Genomic DNA, 15,530 nt, shown 5'->3' on the forward strand with positions numbered 1-15,530 from the left:
GTCATGAGGAGGGATTTCAGTGTGGTTTTGATTTGTATTTCCCTGATGAGGAGGGATGCTGAGCATTGTTTCATGTGTCTGTTGGCCATCTGGATGTCCTCTTTGGAGAAGTGTCTGTTCATGTCTTCTGTCTCTGGGCTTTTTCTTAAGGTGGGCTCCGCTCAGGCCTTGCTCTGGGCATTAAAGAGATAAGCACATTATCTCTTTAATGCTGATGATACCTGTAAGCATTAGGGTTTATTACCCCATTTTAAAGTCAGAGATCTTGACGGGATGTTGGAGTGAGTGCCCAAGATTCCTAGGATTCAGACCTTTGACTCCCATGCTCCAGATCTTCAGGCTCCCAGGCTGGTTAGAGGGCCGGGGACAGCCAAAGCCAAGCTCACATGAGAGCCCCTGGACTTGCCGGCCCCTGCTGTGCTGGGAGACATCTCCTGAGCCAGTGGGGGGTGGGGGTGGGAAGCCTCCTTGGGAGCCAGGGCTGTAGCTGAGGGAAGCCCAGTGCTGGGCCAGAGTTTCTGGGACCCTGGCAGCCCTCGGGTCCCCGGGGAAGCCTGCTCTCGGCCCAGGTGGCGTCCCTCTGCCCTGGGGGCCTGGAGGGCCGGGGGAGGAGCGCCCCAATGCTCCCGGCCTGGGGGGGTGTAAGAACACGCACACACACCGTGAGGAGCAGCAGCGTGCTGGCCCCCATCAGCTCCCCCCCTCCCCGCAGTCCTGAATCAGCTGGAGGAGCTGCTGAGTGACATGAAGGCGGACGTGACGCGCCTGCCCTCGATGCTGTCCCGAATCCCCCCCGTGGCTGCCCGCCTCCAGATGTCCGAGCGGAGCATCCTGAGCCGCCTGACCAACCGCGCTGGTGACCCCACCACCCAGCAGGTCAGGTCTGGCCCGCACGCCCTGGGCCCGGTCCCCCAGGGGCTTGGGGTGGGGGGGTTGCGACTACAGCCTTTAAACCCGAGTCCTTGCCTCCAGGGCGCTTTCGGCAACTCCCAGATGTACAACAACAGCTTTGGGCCCAACTTCCGGGGCCCTGGACCGGGAGGGATTGTCAACTACAACCAGATGCCCCTGGGGCCCTATGTGACCGGTAGGTGCCCGTCGCTTCTGGGCGACACGTGTAGGGGCGCCCCCACGGGGCCCGGCCTGCCCACCACCGCCCCAGGCAAGCAAGCGCCTCTCTCTCCGACAGATATCTAGCTGTCCCCGCGATGTTCCTCTGTTGCAGCGCTCATTTCCAGCTGAGGTAAGCCCGCACCTGGGGGCTCCAATGTCCCTTGTCCCCTCCTCGGACTGGCAGGTCAGGTCCAGCCAGAATCAGCCCTGATCCACTGGGGCCCACCCCCGGGTGCCCACGAGCACTTCTGTGTGCACAGGCATCCATGGCAGTCAGCCCCGAAGCCGGCCTCCCCGGTTCCGCCTCCAGGGCCCAGCTGGCAGCGGGCACTCCGGGACATCAGCTCCCTGCCGGGGACGAGGAGGGTGGCTCGGGGTCTGAGGGGGTTAAGTGTTAATGGCTACGAGAGGGGAGATTATTCCTCCTCCCCTCGCCCCCCCCCCCAAGCCCTGTCTGTCCTCGTAAGAACTGCCACTTCAGGGTGGGGGTGCTGGGGGTCCACACTGGCCGCTCTTCCCGGGCTGCTCTGGTGATGCACGTGTGGTAGGGAGGTCTTGGCTCTGGAGCTCTTTCTTTTTCTTTTTCTTTTTGTATTTAAATTTATATATTTTGAGAGAAAGCAAATGGAGGGGGATCAGGGGAGAGAGAGAGAGAGAGAGAGAGAGAGAGAGTGAATCCCAAGCAGGCTCTGCACTGTCGGTTTAGAGCCTGCTGTGGGGCTCGAACCTACGACCCTGAGATCATGACCTGAACTGAAACCAAGAATTGGACACTCAACTGACTGAGCCCCCTGGCTGCCCCTCGGGAGGCCCTTCTGGTGGTGGCTGCGTGTAGTTGGCCATCATAGGCAGTGGTAGGTGGTGACAGGGTGCTGGGTGGCCCAGTGAAGGCCTGGCGCTCAGCTGTGTCACCCGAGATCTGCCTCTTGCAGCCATGCCTGCCGGGCCACCCGCCCGACTACCACAGGAGAGAAAAGCTACCGCCTTTTTAGGAGCCGTGCCACCTTGGGACAGAAAGAGAAACTGAGTAATGCCATCACATGGGGGATGAGGCCCAGCCTGGCTGGGCCAGAGCCCAGAAGTGCCACCTCATCATAATGCAAGCATTCCACCCAGCGTCACACCCTCCCCACTCGGGGACGTGCCCCTTGGCGGACGACTTCTTAGAAGAGATTTCATTTATTTGTACATCTTTTGCACTTTCCTATTGAAGACTTGAAAAGTTTGTCTTGATAAAAGTTGAGTGACGCGCAGAGGGGGTCTAACCTGCTACACGTAACGTCTGTCTCTGTCAACGGGCTCCAGACCGCAAGGGAAGATTCTAGAAGCCTGGCTGTTGTCCCGTGGACTCGGTCCACCTGGGCGGCCCTCAGTGTGCTCCCGCCCACCCCATCCCGTCCACGCTGCCTGACCACCTGTGTCCTGCCCCCTGGGGCTCCCCAGTGCTGGGTGGTCAGGGCTGGGAGCGGCTGCCTAGCCCGAGGTGAAGACCTCGGCCGATGCCTGGGGCAGGGGGTTTATTCCACCCCCTTCCTCCCGGGGCTGGAGACCACCAGGTATGTGCTGTCTCTGTGGGGGAGGGGCCCAGTCAGCAGGTGGCTGGCCCTGGCCCAGCAGAGCTTGCAGGCCCTAGACTCTGTGATCAGAGCGCAGGCCCAGCAAGTGCTCCTGGGAGGGAGGGGAGGAGCCTGCTAGAGCCGTTTTCTCTGCCTGAGCGGGGAGGGACTTGCATCCTAGCCGGGAAGGTCACAGTGGCGCTGCCGGTGGCCCAGGAGACCCTGGTCCTGCCCTGGGAGGCCCATCACACCCACTTTCAGATACATACTCCCTGTTTGGTGTCACGGCCATGGATGCAAGGGACCAGGGCTTCCCCTTGGAGCCTGCGCCGTCCTGTCCCCAGAGAGGCCTCCATGTGGTTACTTGCTGCTGGGGCCCGGGTCACAGCCGCCATTGCTCTGTTATCAGATGGCCTGGGGAAAGACAGCCCTGCTTGGAGGCAGGGGACTGGACCTGATGACCCTCAGCCCTCCTGTAGGAGCATCCGGCATCCGCTGTCTCCCGCGAGGGCGCCCGGGCCTGTTTGTGTCTGACGCCTCCTCTGTGCAGGCTCGGCCGGAAGGAGTTTTCCCAGCTGTGGGCGGGTGGCTTCCTGGGTAGAGAATCCAGGATGGGGCCAGGATCTGGGGGCTTGTCTTGGGGCCTCCCAGGACCCAGGTGTCCTCTGTAAATGGCTCTCTGTGCACCCCAGGAGGGCTGGACCCCAAGCCCCCTGCCATCGAGGGTGTCCCCTCACTTCAGCCTCTGTGAGAACCCCCAGGACTGATGCAGCCCAAGCTCGAGGTGGGGGCGGTGGGGGGCACCCCGAAGGTGGCCCGCAGGCTTCCAAGATGTGTGTGCAGCCGTGCTGACCTCGCCTTCCGGGAAGGGCAGCGTCACCCCTGTCCCCTGTGGTTCCTCCAGGGCCGCGTGCACCTGCTTGTGTCTTGTGGTCAGTGCCTCCTGCAGAGGCTCCTGGGCCACATGCGAGGTGACCACGTGACATCCCCCCCCAGCCCTGTGATGCTCCCCTCCCAGACCTCCGGTCAGCCCTGTGGCTGGCCTCACTGGGAACAGTGCTGGCCTTCCCTGGCCGCAGTAGGTGGGGCCTGAGTGTCCAGTCGTGAGGCGCACGGGGGCAGGGCGGGGGCCTGCAGCGCCACTGCCTTGCCCCAGGGGCTGGTGGTCCCCACTGCGGTCAGCCCTTCCTCCCCAGGAAGCCTCCCTCCCACCTACCCCCCATCTTTGCTTCCATCCCGATCTCCCCCTTGCCCTCCTCTCCTGGGCCGGAGCCAGGCACCCACAGATGGCCAGATCCTGGAAGGGCTCAGCTCTCCACAGTGAGCACCCCCCAGAGGTCCGGGATTGGGGGGCTTTGGACAGTTGGGGAGTGGGTTTCCGGTCGGCTGGTTTGGGAGAGGAAAATGGGTCTCAGACTGTTTCCTTCTTAGTTTATCAGTTGTCACCAGCCAAGAGGGGTGGCGGGTCAGCGCGGCCTCCACTGTCTCCGGCACCTTCCGGCTGGGTTTCGTTTTGCTGCTGGCGGAATGAGGGCCTTTGTACAGGCAGAATCTCAAGTGCCAGCCCACGGTTTTGTTTCCAGCCCCACTATGATTTAAACCAGTGCTGAGTAGGCTTTCTGTCAAACCACCTTTCGGCCACGGTTTTGGGAAGCATTGCCTGCTGGGCTCCCAGGGGACGAGGGGAGCTTGGGCTGGACTCACCATGTCCGGAAGGGCCCCCCACTCTTGCACACGCCTGCCTGGGAAGTGTGTCCCGTGTGAGGAGAGCCTCCCTGTAAGCCACCTTTGGAAGCTCCTTCGTTTTCTGCAACTTATGACCAAGGTCCTGCTGAAACCCACCAGGGGCGCAGGAGGTGCCTGGGGGCTCCTTCCCAGGGTCCTCCCGGGCCTCTCCAGCCCAGATTGTGGCTGGACGAGGCTTGCCCCAGTGACACGGTAGCTCTTGCTCCCAAACGTCAGGTCCTGGAGCTCTTGAGGGGGAGGCGGTGTCACACGGAGGGTTGGCTCAGGGACAGGAATGCCTCCAGAGCTTGGGGCCGGGGGAGGGGGACATGGTTGAGAGGTGGGGGGTGCCCCCCAACACCTGCAGCTATGCAGTGCCCACTACCACCTCTGTCAAGGAAGTTGGCTCCTGCCCCATTTTCTCTTTCTGGAAGTTTACAGGTCGTGGTGCATCAGCCCAAAGTCATTGGCATTGTGTTTTGGGTTTTTTTCTTAGTTTTCAGATTTTTTTTAAACAAAGTATTTTTTTAGGTGCGATAACCCAGAAAGGGCCCGTTGGGTGTGTGTGTATGTCCTGAACCCCTGATGTGGAGAGGGGGGCCCCAGCCCCCTCGGCTCCTGTGTGCGGAGACGAGGGGGGTACCCCTCCCTGTGTGTTGGAGCCTGAGGGTACGAGGGAGCAGATCCCCGCGCGGGCTGGCATCTGGCCCAGCCAAGGGGGCCGGGCCCCTGGCCCTGGGCACACCCCCCGGCTGGCAGAGGGGCCGAGGGCTTTCGGGGTGAGTTGGGAGGGTCCCAGCCAGGGGGCTGGAGCTGGAAGCTGAGCCCCCGTGAGTGGCGCCCCGTCTGGTCCCTGGCAGGACACGGGAGAGGCTGGACAGAGCCTGCAGCCGACACAACCCCCTTTACTTTGTACTGTGTGTATGTCTTGGTTTTCTGTGTTTTAATAAATCCTTTGGGAAAGGATGGAATCCATGTTTTCCTAACTTCTCACTAATCTAGGATGGGGGTGGGCGCTAGAGGTGGCAGAGGGATGTGGGGGGTGGGGTGTCACCCACTGCCACCCCCCCCAAAATGTGGCCTCATGAGGCTGAGGGGCTTGCTGGGAAAGGGGGGGCCCAAGAAGGGGAGGGGCCTGCCTCTCCCACTTGCACCCCCCCCACACACAAACACAACATGGTGTCAGAGAAACATGGAGCCCCCAGTGGCACCTCGTGGGCCTCCCTGGGCCCTGATCTCTCTGCACCCAGAGGGCACAGCAGCCTCCCAGCAACAGAGAATGTGTTGAGGGCAGTGGGGAGGGCACCCTTATCCCCAAGTCACTTGGGATATGGGGTGCCTCAGAGTCCCCAGTCTCTGCCTCTTCCCCAGGGCCCTTTCTCCCCATCCCTGCTCTTCACCCCACGGTCAGGACTGGGGGGCAGTCTGCCAGTCCCTGCAGGTGGCAGCCTTCTCCCCTCCCCGCTGCCCATGGCCGGGCCCCTGGAAAGGAGAGGAGCAGAAAGCCGCAGACCCCGACAGGCTGGGGTTTTATTTGTCATTCCATAAATACGGTGGCTGTGTCTCGCTGAGTGTCGTCTGGAAGCGCGAGGCATCAGGCAGTGTCTGCCTGCGTAGGGAGTGCGGTTAGCTGAGGAGCCACAGTCATTAAAAAAAAGGGGGAGAGAAGAAAAGCACATTATTTACATGACAGAAGACGGAGCAAGCCCCTCTGTCATTCCTACGGACCTCGGATTTGCACTGGATCTGGGACGGGAAATGGGGGGCGGGGGGCTCCGTGTGTCAGCAGAGGAGAGGATCCCAGCCCTGCTCCCAGCGCGGACCTGCCTCCTGTGCCGGGCATTCCCCGAGGGGTCCCCTTGGGCAACCCGCCTCAAGGCGAGGGCCAGAGGCTGGGAGGCATCCCTCGACCAGGTGGCCAGTGTAAACCCGCGCCAGGGCCCAGGCCACTCCTCCAGGCCCCAACTCTGCCCAGCTAGTTTCCAGACTGGGCGCCCGGGGTGGGGGGAGGGGCCCACCTGCCCCTCCCCCACACCAGACCCCCTCTAAGTCAGGGGCCCTCCCCCAGGAAGCAGAGCCAGGTCCTCCCTGCAAGTGGGTGTGGGAGAAATAGAACAGCTCAGAACCAGGCTGTGGACAGGCTCCCAGGACTGCGTATGTGCCTGGGTCCTTGCCGTGGGCATTTCAGCCTGGGCCCAGCTCAACTCTGGGGGCCCTCGGCTCCCTGTTTGGCAAACATGTGGCCAAGAGGGCACTGCCTGCCCAGGTGTGGCTCCCCATGTGGGGGCAGCAGTGTGAAGGAGGGGCCAGCAGCTAGCTCTCCCCAGTGAGGGGTGGGCAGTCTGCTCCCTCAGCATGGCTGGGGCTGCCTGGCCCAGAGCGCCTGGTCCCTGCCTGTCCTGGGAGCTAGACACCCACCCTGTGTGGTGGGCAGTGGCCACAGGCAGGGGCAGTCCCCCGCCAGGACAGGCTCCCCTTGCCCCACCCCCACAGTGTGCAGCTTGTAGATTTGGTGATGACCCCGCCCCACTCCCCCCCGCCCCCCCCCGGGGCCTGGGCAGGGAGCCAGAGGAGGTGGGGAAGGTTCTAGACTCCAGGGTGGGCACAAAGGTCAGGAAGTTTATGGCTTTCTCAGGCCTCGGCCCAGCAGGGCAAAGCAGGACCGGTGACCGGCCGCAGGGAGGGTGTGGCTGTAGGTGGGGTGTCTGCGTGGGGCCAGCTGCACCCACCGGGACCGGACGCACCGAGGCCCCTACAGGGTGGGCTCTAGCCTCCTAACAGCCAGCAGAGGCCGGCAGCTCAGGACCCCTGGCTGCAGGCCCTCCCCTCCTCCATCTTGCCTGCCTGAGGGTGACAGATGTCTGCTCCAGGCTGGGGGCGGGGGTGTGGATGCACCGACAGGAATGACTAGCTCCAGCTGTCCTGACCTCTGCACAGGGTGCGTGTGGTGGTTCTGCTGCCCGTCTGCCCAGGAGACAAGCTCTGGGCACTCACACTGAGCACCCTTAACGTGGGGTACCTCACCCCAACCTGCTCTGAGGCCTTGAAGGCACTGCGGCAGGGAGAGGCTCCTGGGGCCTTTTCCTAGACTGCGGGGCTTCTGCTGGATGTTCAGCCTCCCCAGCACCCCGGGCACGCAGGGCACGCAGGGCACCCAGGGGCCTGAGTGTGTTCTCTCTGCAGACCCCGAGGCCACGGCCCAGATGGGGCAGGTGGGCCGCCCCGCGTGTGGTCTGTGGCCACAGTCTAGCTAAGTACGCATGACCTCAGGGCTTTCTGGGGCAAGGAGGGCAGGTGGGGCCCTGAGAGGCCTGGGCTGGAGCCTTCCCCTCAGGCCCCTCCCCGCTCAGGGCTACTCTGGGCACGGGGATCTCAACTGTGTGCAGGGAGGCAGCTGCCAGGGCGATGAGCTTGGTCAGACCCCCCCAACCTCCTGCGAGCCCCAAACTGATAAGGAATCCCCCTGGAGTTCGGTCCCTGCTGGCAAGGGTGGGGGTGAGGGTCAAGGGATAGCTTGGAACGCCCCTTAGAGACCCGCAGGGGCAGGGGGTGGTGGAGAAGCGGGGGCAGAATGGATCTGAGGTCGGGCCCGTCGTAAAGTCCTGGGAGCCCTTGGCAAGGAGGGAGGTTGAGGGAGACCCCCACCTGGGGGCTCTGCCCAATGTCCAGTGTCCTGGCAGAGGGGCCCCGGGAGGGGCCAGACCTGGTTTCCTCTTTCCCACCCCCGACACCAGGTGGGGGTGCTCGGCCGAGGAGAGGCCGGCCCTGCTGCCCCCCGCACCCGACTGGAGCTCGGCCTGGCCTCCAGGCGTCTCTGGGAAGGGCCGAGACTGGGAGACAAGGTGGTGGTTTCTTCCTGGAGGGAAAGCGGAGGCTGAAGGCGAGCTTGGGCGGGGCCGTGCCAACACCCTTCCCGATCAGCGTGGTCTCCCCAGAGCGGATCAGAACTCGGTCCCGCGAAGCAGCGAATGGTGTCTTGCAGCGACTTTTGAGATCTTTTCCTGACGACATCTCGGGGCTGACATCTCGGGCCATGTGTGATGTTTTCTTTTTGATGCAAACCACACCCCTGACTTGGCTTCGAAACAGCTTAAGCGAGCGAACAGAGAGACTGGGAGGGAAACGGAAACTGTCCGGGCAAGCGGCCGGGGTGGGGGTGGGGGTGGGCTTCTTAGGATCTGTAGTCCTTTTTGCTGTAGGGTTTATTGCCCAAAATACTATCAATCTCATGGATAATGGAAGACGACAGTTTCGGAAGCACCTGTGTGCGAGGACAAGAGCAAATCAGAATCCCACTGACGAGACAGACCTGGCCCGTGGAGGAGGCTGGGTGACAGTCTTCCAGCCACTGCCAGCCCAGGCTTGTCCTGCCTCGTCACGTCAGGCTCCAGCTGAAGCCGATGGGAGCTGTGCTGCTTTTATATCCCCGAAGGTCTGGGGCAGAGAGGAAGCCTGCCCTGGTATATACTCTGTGCCTCAAACGCCAGAATGTGCTAGAACTATGTCCGGAAGACGTAAAATAGATTCCAGGGCCAGACACCTGATTTCTGCACCCCTAAACTCCTTTCTCTGCCTTCCCTATTTCAACCAACGGCAAGACCACCCTTCCTGGTAACAAACCCCCAGGGGCTACCTCTGCGGGGACTCTCCCTCACCCTCACACTCGTCGTGAACATCCGGGATCCAAGCAGCTGAGCTCTGGACCATCGCCACCCCTCTCTGAGGAGGCTTGCTGTCACTTCCCTGCGGATCTCTCTGCACCCTCTCCTGCTCCCTAAAGCCCCTCCCCCACTCAGCAGCAGGGAGAGAGGGATCGTGCCCCTCCTACACTCTCCTGTCTCACCCACAGACACCCAAGTCCTGAGAGCCCCAGGCGCTGCCCCGCCCCCTCCGCGCCAGCCCATGCTCACCGCCCATCTGCGCCTCCTTTGCTCCTGGAATGCTTTTCCTCCATTTGCACATCTCGCTCCTCACCCTTCAAGCCTTTGCTCACACGGCCCTTTCTCAACAAGCCTACCCCCGACGACCCCCTTCAAACCTGGGCCCGAGGCACCACTCCCTTCTGTGCGCACCGGCGCCCCTGACCTTGCTCGACTTTTTCCCCCGCGGTGCTTCTCACCTGCATATTCTAATTGCCTCATTCTACTGTTCACTGTCTGCTCTTCGCGAGCAGCGCCGTTAGTGGCTCACTGAGGTGGCCCAGACACCCCGCCCGGTGCCTGGCACACTGCGGGTGCCCAGCAAACGTGTGGTGGACAAATGACTGAGTGGGACCCTGTGTTCAGCTTAGGGCCTGGGGGGGGACATACCCAGCAGCCCCCTCCCCGACCCACCTGTATCGCTCCGATGTTCTCCATGAGCTGGTCTGCGCTAGAAGCACCCAGGAGCACGGAGCTGACTCCCTCGTTCCTCAGGCACCAGGCTGGGGCAGCAAGACCGGAGGTGAGGGAGACACGCCCAGTGCAAGGGCCCCTTCTGGTTCTACCCTGTCCCTAACTGGGCCACACAGATCCAGCCTCTTGGTCATGGAGCTGAGGGTGCCTGGAGGGTCCCAGTAAGCCTGCAGCTCTGGATGCTGGGTGGGGGCTTTGCCCAGAAGGAGATGGGTTCTGGGGAAGCCCAGGCACCAAGTGCTTGCAGGGGGAGAGGTGGCCCAAGTGCTCAGGGATTCCCCCCCATTCTCTCCCCATGAATGTAGGGGCCCCACTGTCCATGGCTGGCTAATGGAGGGGTGGCCTGGGCGCTCAAGGACTCCCGACATGGCCCTGGGGACAGTAGTCAGCCCTACCCCCCACCAGCCCTGTTACCTATGGCCAGCTGGGGGAGGGTGCAGCCCAGGCGCTCGGCTACGGCCTGCAGCTCCTTCAGCTTGGCCTGCTGGCGCCGGCCCTCCTCACTCAGGATCTTGTCCTTCAGCCACTGGTAGCCCTGGTTGTGGGGGGTGAAAAGCACAGCCCGCAGGTGAGGGCAGGTCACCTGGACCTCTGCATGTAGACAGCTGACGATTTGTGCCAGGGTAGCATCCCCACCCCTGCCGAACCCCGTCCCACTGCAGAACAGCCCTGGGCAGGTGGAAGGGCGGGGCCTGTTGAATCCGAAGCCAGAAGCCTGCGGGGTTGCTGAGGCGGGGCCCCTGCGCCAGGACAAGAGGCCCAGAAAGCCCGGGGCGGGGAATGTTTTGGCCCAGAGGACCCCTTCCACAAGGTCTGGGGGAGCTGTGGTCCCACCTGCTGCCACCCCTGGGATTGCAATGCCTCCCCGGGAGCTCCCTGACCTTGCTGTGGACTGGGCAGGGGTGGGTGGGACAGGCCGTCCTGTCGTTGAACCCGAGGCAGGGGGGCTCCAGTGCTGGATCTGTCATGACCTGGGTAGGCCTGTCTCTGCCTGCTCCTCACCCCCTCAAACGCTGCATTTGGGAGACCCTCCTGAGTCCCCACTCTAGACGTGTGTCTTCCTGGGGGGAACTTGTCCCGGGGGAGGCCTCTGAGGGACAAATGAGGCGGCTCTGCAGCCCCCGCCCAGAGGTCTCGGAGTTGGCCTAGAGAGTGTGGGTGGGGTCCTGTCGCGGGAGGGGCCATCCCGCAGAGCACGGGTGGACCGCCCAGCCCGTGCTGTGAATGCTCAGCCGAGCTGGAGGTGGCAGGGAGGGCTTTTTCACCTGGGGCACATCCCAGGAAGAGGGCGAGGGCGGCCTTTCCGGACGTGGGATCCGGCCAGCGGGGGGTCCAAGTTCACGTGCCGGGGAACCACCCCCACAAAGGCCCAGGGAAGCCTCGCCAATGCAAAATGCCTGTCCCCTGCCCGTCCCCTCCTCCGAGCCTGGCAGCTCTTTCACCTTTAAGGAGGCTCTCGAGTAGGGCGGGATGCCACTGTCGTACTTTCCGGAAACGATGCCGCAGGCCAGAGGGGACCAGGTCATAGCGCCCACTCCTGAGAAAAGAAAGCCAGGCGAAGTCAGGCCCGGGTCCCGAGGGTGGGCGGGGCTGAGGAGGGAGGAGGGGCGGGGCCTGGGGAAGGGNTCTCGCGCTGGAACATGTGGTACTCGGCCTGTTCGCAGATGGGCGGGATCAGGTTGAACTGCCGGGCCACCGAGTAGGCCTCCTAGGAATGGAAACAGGATCGTGGATGGTCCCTGTCCGTCAGTGGGTCTGGGGGCTGCTCGGGCAGCATGGAGGAGACACAAACACATCCCCGGGAAATCGCTGGCTCACCCGCTCTGCACCCCCGCCCCGGGGAAATTGACTGCTTTCCCAGGAAACTTAAGTCTGTCCCCCAACCCTCTCCGCTGGGAAAAGGAGGTGGGACCCCAGGCTGAAGGCATGGGGAGGGTGCACAACCCATGAGCTGCGACTCTGGCACTTATTGGCTAGGTGGCCTTGGGCAAGGGGCTCACCCTCTGTGCCTCAGTTTCCCCCTATGTTGTGAGAGTCAAATGAGCCAACTGCGTTCACAGCCTTCAGGGAGGGCAGGGCCTGTCTGATACACTGGTACTGTTTTTATCATGATCATTATTCCAGGGCCCCGGCCCTGGGAAGATGGTGGCAGTGTCAGGAGGAAATGTAGCATCAGCCCATTTCTGGGGCTTGGAGCTCAAGGCCTGGACTCTGCAGACTGTCCCTCCGCTCCCACTGATGGGTGTGAGTCAGGGCTGATGTCTCTTGACGGATTCCTGGGGAAGCCCTGCCTGCCAGCATGAGAGGCCCTTTCCTCTGGTTTGAGACTCAGCTTTTGCATCTGTAAAATGGAGTAGCATCCTGACTCCTCAGTGAGCCCTCTTCTGGCTCCAGCTTCAGGAAAAGAGCAGGTGCTCATTAGTGCCGTTAAGTGCTGGAGGCTGATTAAAACCACAGGCTTCTAGAGCTGGATGAACTTGAAAATTCTGCTTCATAATTTTGATGAAGTAGAAATCTGGGACTCACTCAGGATGCCCCTTACACTGCCACTGGGTGACCTTGGGTGTGTTACTTGACCTCTCTGTGCCTCAGTGTCCACATCTGAGAAACGGATGACAGTAACACTTCCTCCTAGGTCGTTGTGAGGATGAAAGGGGAGTCAGTCCACACGAGGCCCTCAAGTCTAAGGGCAAGTGGAGCGTCACAAGAGCCCGGTGCAAGAGGCTGTGCTGTTAACTGCTGGCTGAGCTCCAGGTTCTCCGCGGAGAGCTTCCCACCTGTTCTCTCCGTCCTCAGAACAACCTCCTGGGTGGGGGGTGGGGAGACGCTAGGTCATCCTAGCAGTCTTGCTCTACAGGTGAGAGAACCAGGGCTCAGAGAGGTAAGCCATCTGTCCAGGGCCACACAGTGCCGAGATTCACGTTAAGAGCCCTGCCTACAGATGTGGCTGCCACACATCACCATACTGTCCCTCCCTGTAGTGCCCAGTTATCTGTGCCATTGGGACCAACGCCCCCGAATGTGCCAGAGTCCTGGGTGTTCATCCTTAGACCGGGGCGGGGAGTCCGTGCCCCGTGGACACACATACGCTGAGAGGTCACCTACCATGATTTCCATGGAGCTCCAGCGTGACGTGCCCCAGTACATGGCCATCCCCTGGTTAATGACGTGGGTCATGGCGCGCACAGTCTCTGTCAGGAGAGAAGGGGACACTGCGGGTTGGGGGTGGGGTGACTGGGGGCCCGGCCTGGGGACAGTCTACAAATACAGGTGGAGCAGGAGGTGGGGGCGGGGCTGCAAAGACGTCTTGCAAGCAGTGTACTTCCTGGCTCCAGGGTCGGGGTGGCAGGGTTTCCAGGGAACCCGGGAAACAGTCACCCACAGCCCAAGCAGCTGGTCTTGAAAACAATTTCCCCCAGTGGTTACGAGTCTTGTGGAATCTTTGAAAAATAGGTTCTAGATGGACTGTGGCATTTCTATGGCAGATTGGAGAGAGGAGGGAAAGGTGAGATCAGAGAATGCCATTCTGGGCTGTGGAGCGGTGGTGGGTGGGGGTGTCTAGTTTGGGGAAGAATCAGATCGGCAAAAGGCCACAGGAAGTAAATGGCAGCAGGGAGTTGCCTGTTCAGGTCTCCCCACTTCGGGGTGTTTCAGGTCCTCACTGGGATCTGGAGAACTGAATGGAGGGGCAGTAATGGCATCTGTCAGGACGACGGGCAGGGAGGGGCCCCGGATCGTCCTGGGTGTGTCCCCGAGAGCAAGAAGGAGACAGCCCCGTTTCTGTCCATCCCAGATTCTCAAACCAGCCCAGGATCAGACAAGGGACCCTCACCCAGCTGCACAGTACAGTCTTCCTAGTACCCAACAAAGTTTCTGAGAAATAAAAATCGGCCATTTGTAGTCTCCCTCCCACTCCCGCGCCAGGGGGTTTCAGCCCATGGGGATGTTGTGATTTTAACACCATACTTGGCTTCAAATTTAAAAATCTCAAAAGGCTCTTGGCTGTGCGGGGAGAAGGGCTAGATTGTCAGATTCCTCGCTGGTCCCATACAGTGCTTGCAAGTCCCACTCCCACAGGCAGGGCAGGGAGGAGGGCTCAAAACAAGTGTCTGTCCGAACGAAGCAGCAACCTTGACCCCTGGAAGTCCTGTCTCTCCCCAGCGGGCTTGCTTGTCTGCTGCCAACGTGGGGGGGCTGGGGTCCCTGAAGGCGGCAGGGGTGGGAGGGCCGGAGGAAGGAAGGAGAATGCGGCTGTGCTCACCAAGCTCCCCCTTGAATGGCACAGATCTTCAGGCACCTTCTCCCGCAGAGAGCAGCACCTCTGTTTCGCGGTGTCACTTCCCCTCCCCCATCCTGGGTCCCTGAGCGCCCCTTCGGCCAAGGTCCCCTTTTTTTGGTACAAAGCTGAGGTGGCCGGGGCGCCCGGGGTGCTGGTGTTGGGGCAGGTATGCCCAGGCCCCCTGAAAAGTCACCCCTTGGCTTCCAGGCCTGCAGGCCGAGCCTGGGCCTCTCCTTCCTTCCAAGGTCAGGGACTGGGCTCCTCTCTGCCCATCCTCAGGAGCACGGCTGGCAGGGAGGCCCGAAGCCCCGCCCCCCAGGGACCACCAACAGGCCGCCCAGTTTGACTGCTGGCACCAGTCGATGGATGCCAAGCAGGGCAGCACCTGTCGGAACGCCCGAGGGTCCCGGGAGGCACCCGCCCGCACCCGGGCCCCAGCTCAGGCCTCCTGGCTGCCATCCTCATCAGCTTCCTCAGAAACACTCCTGGGGCCCCCGCGTCCATGCAGCGTAACCGCCCATTCTTTTCAGCCAAGGCCGCGGCCCGCATGCCGGAGAGGGAAGCCCCCCGCCCCCCAGCCAGGCGCCCTCTCCTCCCTCAGCACAGCCGGCGCCTCACCGGGAATNCAGGAACCCACAGAGCCTGAGAGCAGCCGCAGAGGGAGGGGGTCCCGGGCACGGCCGGCTGCGTGGACGGCCCACACACGGGAGCCCGGTGCTCTGCCAGTGTCAGCGGCCCCAGAAACGGGGGCCACTAGGGACAGCTGTCCTGCGCCTCAATACTCAATGCTGGGGGGCAGCAGCCAGAGGGCCCAGTCCTTCTGGCTGCTGCCAGAACTCAGTGGCTCCTGCTTCGTCACAAATAATGCATAGGAGGAGCCCGGTGGCAGCGCCAGTTGGCGGGCAGGGGCCCTCCCGCTGGGGTGCACAGCCAGGCTCCCAGGGAGACCACGGCCAGCCCCTGGCATGGGGCCGGCGAGGCCCTCAGCTTCGGTGCAGATAGAGGCGGAGCCGGCCAGAGCCCGCCCCGGCTTCAGGCTCTGCCCTGTTCATGTAGGTACCGTGCAAGGAGGCAAGTGCCTGCGCTTTGAAGGAGGGGTCGGGCTGCGTGGCATGGGGTGAGAGCGGCAGGTGGCCCGGCCTGCCCAGGGGACGTGAGTGCCACACGCAGCCACGACGCTCGCTGGGGAGCCCGCAGGCCCTGACCGGGCAGCTGGCCACTGGCGCGTCCTGCCTCTGCTTAAGGCGGGAGCTTAGCAGCCGAGACCCACAACGTTAAGACTTGATGGAGGCCACATGTTCTAGGGGCCCCCCCTGTTTCACTCCTGTGTGGCCCTGGTCTCCCCAACCCTCCCCCAGACCATCCAGGGTCAAGGTTTCAGGTGCCCATCCCAGCATCCTTAAATCTAGAGGAGCTCTGGCGGACAGACAGCCGGCCTCCAGGATCACAGCAGTTCAAGGCGGG

General features: G+C 62.3%; 2 protein-coding genes across 2 annotated transcripts in view; one reads left to right on the forward strand and one right to left on the reverse strand.

The window, feature by feature from the left end:
- The window catches only part of CHD5 (chromodomain helicase DNA binding protein 5), a 57,132-nt gene extending 55,043 nt beyond the window's left edge, over window positions 1-2,089 (forward strand). The window contains exons 40-43 of the mRNA XM_077763988.1: window positions 713-876; window positions 973-1,087; window positions 1,190-1,243; window positions 2,046-2,089. Coding sequence (XP_077620114.1) covers window positions 713-876; window positions 973-1,087; window positions 1,190-1,197 — 287 coding nt within the window. The 3' untranslated portion in view covers window positions 1,198-1,243; window positions 2,046-2,089. The remainder of the gene's footprint in view (window positions 1-712; window positions 877-972; window positions 1,088-1,189; window positions 1,244-2,045) is intronic.
- Window positions 2,090-5,898: 3,809 nt separating this feature from the next.
- Window positions 5,899-15,530, reverse strand: part of KCNAB2 (potassium voltage-gated channel subfamily A regulatory beta subunit 2) — a 61,436-nt gene continuing 51,804 nt past the window's right edge. The window contains exons 11-16 of the mRNA XM_077763884.1: window positions 12,893-12,978; window positions 11,402-11,495; window positions 11,230-11,324; window positions 10,202-10,322; window positions 9,728-9,816; window positions 5,899-8,655 (exon numbers count right to left, since the gene is read on the reverse strand). Of these exons, the coding sequence (XP_077620010.1) occupies window positions 8,566-8,655; window positions 9,728-9,816; window positions 10,202-10,322; window positions 11,230-11,324; window positions 11,402-11,495; window positions 12,893-12,978 (575 nt within the window). The 3' untranslated portion in view covers window positions 5,899-8,565. The remainder of the gene's footprint in view (window positions 8,656-9,727; window positions 9,817-10,201; window positions 10,323-11,229; window positions 11,325-11,401; window positions 11,496-12,892; window positions 12,979-15,530) is intronic.

This window comes from Crocuta crocuta, unplaced genomic scaffold (assembly GCF_008692635.1).
Source record: "Crocuta crocuta isolate KB4526 unplaced genomic scaffold, BGI_CrCroc_1.0 scaffold13, whole genome shotgun sequence".
Taxonomy (NCBI): Eukaryota; Metazoa; Chordata; class Mammalia; order Carnivora; family Hyaenidae; genus Crocuta; species Crocuta crocuta.